The 7,242-nt window shown below is 35.5% G+C and overlaps 1 protein-coding gene across 1 annotated transcript in view; it reads left to right on the plus strand.

The window, feature by feature from the left end:
• LOC149220637 (ARID/BRIGHT DNA-binding domain-containing protein) overlaps nt 1-2,265 on the plus strand; it is a 107,077-nt gene extending 104,812 nt beyond the window's left edge. Inside the window, exon 15 of the mRNA XM_089384844.1 lies at nt 1,707-2,265. Coding sequence (XP_089240970.1) covers nt 1,707-1,799 — 93 coding nt within the window. The 3' untranslated portion in view covers nt 1,800-2,265. The remainder of the gene's footprint in view (nt 1-1,706) is intronic.
• Nucleotides 2,266-7,242: the final 4,977 nt, after the last annotated feature.

Below are 7,242 nucleotides of genomic sequence, written 5' to 3' on the forward strand. Positions count from 1 at the left end.
GTTTTTTTTTTGCAATTAGAGCAATTGATATTACCTCTTGTCACCGTTCTCCATCTTGGCTCATATTTTTTTGGTGTTATAACCTGAATATTTGATGATGCTATCTGCTAGCAATTGCAGTCATTAAATTTCGGCAAACTCCGTTGTTTTGGCTCATTCCTCAATTGGCAATATGTGTACGAGAGCGAAACTGTTGCTATGCTTCAATTTGTTTGTTTTTTTTCAATATAAAATTTAAATTTTAAATATATTTTTATAAAAAAAATTGGGGTTAGGGTTTTGATTCCCCGATTCCTGATTTCCAGAGAAGTGCTGTGCCCACACTGGATTCTTCTGTGATTCCATTCACACCCGTGATTCATGTAACCTTGCATGTTAGTAGTTTCTTGATTGCTTAAGATTAATTCCATTGGCACACTGTATTTCTATATATTATTTTGCAACATTTAATCTTTGCCTAATGAGTTATATGTTTTCATATTCCATTTTATGAATCGAAGCTTCCACTGGTACACTGCTAAATCCACAGTAATTGCATATTTCTGTTGTTTCTATTGTGACCAGATTGGTTTCTTGTCTCATAGTGATCCAAGCCATGTAGCCGCACCATTCTTCAGAGTGGAGTGCAGTGTGCTGCTGCAGATTCCCAATGTGACCTGTAGTTGGATCAAAATGCCTCTTTCTAATTTCCTTGTTTATTTGAAGTTCATAATTTTTTAGACATTGCCATGGATACCATATTTAGAAATCAGAGTTAATACAGGCTTTCATGGTGACATGAATCAAGCTGTCTCAAGTGTTATCATTTCTGGATATGACTTGGAATAAAATGAGATTTGTAATGCCCAAGTGATATTTCTAGGTTTCCAACTTGGCCTGGTTGTTGAGTAATCTTTTGCACTAAAATACTGTGAATCAAAGTATTTAGCTTTAGCTGCTGGACAACAAAAAGGATGTATGTTTTGATCCATAGATCTTGTTGGCTTCCTTGTGGGCATTGTTCTGGTAGGTTATGGATTTTTTGAGAGTAGCCTTAGCCTTTTCAACTGTCAGTTGTCTGAGGTGGAGTCAGGTGTGCTCTTCAGATCAGTATGTCATTCATTAGACAGTAATCATGTGTGCATTGGTATTGAATTCTCCAACAACTTCACGAAAAGCTTATCAATTTTCAGTTGCCCCATGAAAGATTTGTTCTTTTGTTGTTTTTCTTGTATGTAGTTATGGTCTCCTAGTGTTGGTCTAATGACATTTTTCACTTCATGAAGGGGCAGAAAACAATTTGTGCAGCACAATCTGTGTCATGCTTATATTATAGCTTCTCTGGCTTGGGTGGATTGGGGTGTTGAAGAGATTTATTATCACTAACAATATGGTGTATTTTGTCAAATTCTTGCTGTGATTCATGTGGTAAAAATTATAATGACTAATGAACATTTTAGAGTAAATGATCGGTGTGAAAAGCACAATATAGAATGAAATTGCCATTATTGTGAGGTTTTTGTACGCGGTTCAAAAGCTTATCAAACTATTCATCGTAGTCTGAAATTTCAACAATCTTTTGTTGGTTTTGACGCGATTCAAGAGTTTTTACAAGTATTTATAAATTGTCTAAAATTAAACTAATATTTGTTGTATTTTTACAAGTATCTTGACACCAGTCCATCTGTTTTAAAACTGAGTATGATAATCTGTTCAATTGTGTGCAGGAATACGCTAAGACTGATGGTCTTGAATATATATGCCCCCGTTGCAGTGTCAGGGTTCTTACTGGAGGTAAAGATAGTGAGAGGCCAAGGTGAAAGTACATGCCATCAAATGTGGGCTGAAATAACATTTGTTATCTATCATCAAATCATATTCTCCATGTTCTCAGGTCACCACCATTTGCAATTGTAGATGGAAGGCAGGGTCCAGATGTATCTTATGTACATTAGTCTTAATTAACCCATGATTTTGGGTGGTTGCATTTTTTTAGATGAACCAAAATTCATATTTTATCCTCAGATGTATCGTTATCTCAATTGAATGCATGGTCTCGGTGGATAAAAATCTGCCATATTCCTGACCAGCACCAACTGTCTTTTATGCACAAGCCTCCGCTGTAACCATGTAGTTTCATCTCTGTGAGTTCAGGGCTTGTATATTACTGGACACTGTGGGTCCAAATTTTGATAATTAAGCGGTACCTCTTTGGAGAATGTAAAGTTTCATCATAATGTTATCCAATCTGTTCCCCTGTGCATTTTTGGCACGGAGATTAGAAAATGAGTTGTGGTAATTTCCCCATTGCATCCGGATTGCTTGTTTTCAACATTTTTCAAGCAATACATGCTAATCCTAACTTCATGGTCCAGTATTTTACATTATACTGTTTCTATATTCTCCACCATTCAACACTCTCCTTAGTAGGTTAATGCTGGCTGGTCTTAGACGGGTTGTGTGCTTTACAGGTCTGCTGAGCACAAATAAAATAAACTAGTGTGCGGCAGTCTTAGCCTTTTATGAAGCAAGCATGAATAATTCATGCATCACAGGAAATCAAGTTCTTCATAGGCATTTCCTATTTACTGTGATTTATGAGATGAAATGACATAAAAGGTCAGTTTTTAGATTCTTAGTAGGTTGGTATTTCAACAAGTTCTTATTAAATTTACTTCTACCAGATTTTGTATATGGTAAGGTAAGGTGGAGTAACAAATTCCCTTTACAGTTGCTTTTTTGTCAGAATTACTCTGCCTTCATTAATCTATTTTTGTACAGGTCAATGTGCTCTAATAACATGTCTTCGAATAAGATATATTTATCGGATGCACCTATGCTCCTTAGCTGAATAGAAATATCATCTGATTTATCCATGCTCTGCACGGGATTGTCCCATGCATTCGTGTTGTGGAAAACTAACGTGGATTAAAATTTGTTGCTGACGACAAGGAAAGTCCCTGTTTGGAAGGGGACATTATCAAATGATACAGGGGACTTTTCCATGATTACCGGATGTTTTCACTAAAATGGAGTCTGCTTGATGTTTTGTGGAGATTACAAGAGTCTTTTTGTTAATTCAACTTTAAGTTGTTTGGATTTCTTTCATGTGAACTTTTAGTTTTATGACCGAATCTTAAATATAAATTATATCAGTGTATATTTCATTTTTGTCCAGCCAAATACACAAGGTATCCCAAAAAATTAAACATCAAAGAGAAATATTTTTCTATATTTAAGGGCAAAACTCCTAGCATATAAATTGATCTGAAAACAATGTTGTAAACATTGGCATTGTAAAATTGACAAGGGTACAAAGAACAAAAAAATTGTAAAAATTGGGAAAATATCAGTGAACCAAATACACAAGGTAGCCCAAAAAATTAAACATCAAAGAGAAATATTTTTCTATATTGAAGGGCAAAACTCCTAGCATATAAATTGATCTGAAAACAATGTTGTAAACATTGGCATTGTAAAATTGACAATGGTACAAAGAACAAAAAACTTGTAACTACAATGATTATTTCTCCTCTAAACTTTTTGGATTGTCTTGGAATGCTTATTCCTGGTGTGCCTCTAATAAGTACTTGTGTAATCCTCATTATCACTGGAATGTAATGAAGTGCCCTCATCATCGGTCATTGGTTGGTCACTGGCTATCTTGAAGAATTCCCTAACCTCTTTTCTGACATATTCAAGTCTTGCATAACAAGGAAATTCCTCCACTTTGATGGGATTCCCAATGCCTTGGCCATTAATGTCGAGGCCCTTTTCTTGATACCCCATTTTCTTCAACAATTTTGATCCAATTCTTGTAGTATGTTTCTCAAAAGCAACAAAATCATCATCATAAAAATAACATGAAATTGAAGAATCAATTTTTACCTCAAGCTTGTTATTATACAACTCTTCCAAGGCCTCCTCCTTGGATTGTAACTAATGATACAATCTTTATTTCTCCTCTTCTTTTTGTAGGAGTCTCTTTAGTTCAACATTCTCTGCTTGAATTCTTTAGTTGATCTCTTTGAGTTGTTGGAGTCATGTAGTCTTTGGTTCCCTTCTCACCTTTGGCGCAATGTCTGTTGAAATATTTTTCTCATCGCCTGAATCAAAACCTAAGTCAATCGGTCCACATTTTGCAATCCGAAGCGCTATAATTTTCATTTCATTACTTGAGTTTGATCCCAAGTTCTAACACCTGCAAATCCCGCAGCTGTGATCTTTTCATCATCCTTCGATTTTGATTATTGGTCTTGTTGCACAGTTGCAGCTGCCTTCTATTTCTCTTTTTTGTCGTTCCTCTTAAGCCTCAATTCTAGATGCAATTCTAGCAATGTTCCTCATCATGCCCTTATTTCTCAAAATTAGTACAAGAGGGCTTTGCTTTATTCTTTTTAGTAATTGATGTCATTTTTGGGCGGTCTTTTTTCTCATGCTTCCCCCAACTTTCAATATGTACAACCTTCACACTAACTTCATCAAGTGTTTTAGGTTAAAATAATAACAATGAATGACTCAAATAACTATGCAAAGAGCCAATATATTTCATCAACATCTCAGAAGTGTCTAGTGGAACATTCAATGCTAATGCTTGTTTTGTAAAATCCTCTTTAAAATTATGAATAGTTTGACCTTTACTTTGTTTCAAATGTTGCCATTCCATCATGGTCTTCTGTCTGTAACCCAATCAATAAAAATGTCCTCTTCAAACATAAACGAATTTAGACAAAGATGAAAGAAGTTTATGACTACTCTTACCACCTTTCTACAACTTGCCTTCCCACCAGACGAGAGTAATGCCACTCAATCGAAGGGGATGCTAATTGGAACTTGGCTTCATCCTATTTGATTTGTTGGATGTGACAATATACTTCAACATATTTGATCCAACTATCTAACTTTTCTGCATTAGATTCTCCACTAAACACAGGTATATCAAACTTGACATCCAACTTGAAAAAGGGATTTTTATGAGTTTTTCTACCTTTAGAATGACGAGAAGAGAAAGAACTTTCGCTGGAAGATGGAGAGGGAGGTTCAAGAGGCTCTACTCCTCTTCCATCATGTTTCACCAAGGCATGATCATATGGGCCTTCCTTCTTCTTTGGTTTCGCCTTTGTTTTCTCATACTTTGTAAACAATTTGTCCACCTTTTTTGCGATGACGTAAAAGGCCTTGCGATAGTTTTACTCTTCTTCCAATTGAGCATCTTCATCTGCCATTTTCCCTCTTTGTGCTGCACACCCTGCTTCTGGATCAAAGGGATTAAGTTTTACTTTACCTCTTTGGAGCTTTGACCTGGTTATAATATACTTGCAATTCACATCAACAAAATACCCACTTTGATAGCAAATTTGATCCAAATTTTTTCACTTCAAAGATGCATACATAATCACATTTTAAAGAGAATGTAACCATAAGATGCATATACATAAACAAAAAGGAAATAAACAGCAAGCATGACAAACAAAGAACCAATAGGTTGATAACAGAGTTCACCAAGTGTGGGCTGTGTCTCTGGGATCTGCCTAATGTGGGGAGGCTTCTTTCATTAATCTTCAACAAAAATCAAATTACTTGTATGTGCAAAAGGCAAACTATATCTCCACTTCTGGGGATGGTCTGAAAATGCACACCTTTTCTGAAGAAATGGATTGCACCAATGAATTCTTGGTGAAAAATCGTGAAAACTAACTGTAAACTTGACCCCTTTTTGCTTCAGTCAAAATCCGGACCTTCGGAAAACTGAAAGATTCCTTCTCGCTAGTTGGCTGGAATTATGTTGCTTAGATGAAAAATACGACTTCACCACTGCGCTCCTTGTGAAAAACTGAGTAAAATGAGTATAAAGTTGGTATGGTTATGAAACTATCATAATTTGGCCCTTAAGGAATCTTTTAGATTCTTCATGGTTCCACAAAGATTCCTCTTTGCAAGTTGACTGAATATTTATAGCTCAGATAATAAATCTGACTTCACCACTGTGCTCTTTGCAAAAAACTATGTGAAATGAGTATAATGTTGTTATGGTTCTGAAACTATCAAAATTTGGCCCTTAGAAAATCTTTTAGATTCCTTGCATATTCTCGAGTTAGGGTTCCACTCCTTGGTTTCCATGCCTGCTAAGGGTTCCACATCTGCATTGGGTTCCATGCTCCTGTTGCCTTGTGGCAAATATGAGTTTAAATAAAAAAACTTGGTGTTAATTTTTAAGCCCGCCTTCCTAGCAGAATGGTTGGCAGTGTTAATTTGTTGGGTCATTGGCCAATATTTTATTTTTTATTTTTTAAATATGGACAAAATTCTTTGGCCGAAATTTTTGGGTCATCGGAAAAATGAAGTAGGTGACAATTTCGCTAGTTTTGGCTGCAGGAAAGGATCACCACAAAGTGCCAAATTGTTGCCTCGTTAATTTTCGCCAAAGTTAGCGGCTTCACCATATTTAGCCAGACTTCCAAATTTAGTTGGTGCTCCGCTAACTTTAGCCAAGGGGCATATTTGACTAAAACTTTGATTGGTCATAACTTTTGCATACGATTTCATATTGAGGTGTCGTTTGCGCTGTTGGAAATATTGTGAGAGATCTCTGATCTGACTCTGGTTTCATGGTAATCCAATAACTTTTATTTTTGAGTCTTTCCTAAACCCTCTTTGATCGCTGAGTGTTTCAAGAGCCACCCAGATCAACCTCAACCACATGTGATTTATGTTGAAGATGATATTGATGTATATTTTATATTTTTAGAGGAAGATGATAATCTTGCCATTCCCTTTATTGATTTGGATGATGGTATCTGGAATATGCATTTTGATAGTACATTTTCTAATGGAGGCAATGGGTAGACATAAATATTTCTTATAGGCTTGAGTTTGATTGTACTAATAATGTGACAAGATTTGCCAAGCTTTCATGCTTAGAATAGAAAAGTCCTTCAATTTGGGTTGTTATCATATTTTTATGCTTAGGGATTCAAAGCTCATTATTAATTTGGTCAAGATGATTTACACTCCATCCAACAAACTTCTAAAACAATATACACAAGTAGTTTAGGAATAATATTTAATCTCTTGTTTTTTAACATTACTTGCATTGAGGAGTTGAATTCAATGGAAAATAGGCTTCTTGTTTTTGCAACTAGTCTTATAAGGCAATTACTCCTTGAAATACTTGACTATAATTTCAAGCATTTGTATTGTCCTCTCTTCTCTAACAACACTCAGTCCTGGCAAGTAATTTTTTTTTAGATGGTCAAAGCTTAA

This window comes from Pinus tabuliformis, chromosome Q (genome assembly GCF_031772625.1).
Source record: "Pinus tabuliformis cultivar Carrire ecotype Pingquan chromosome Q, CPIR1, whole genome shotgun sequence".
In the NCBI taxonomy this organism is placed as follows: domain Eukaryota; kingdom Viridiplantae; phylum Streptophyta; class Pinopsida; order Pinales; family Pinaceae; genus Pinus; species Pinus tabuliformis.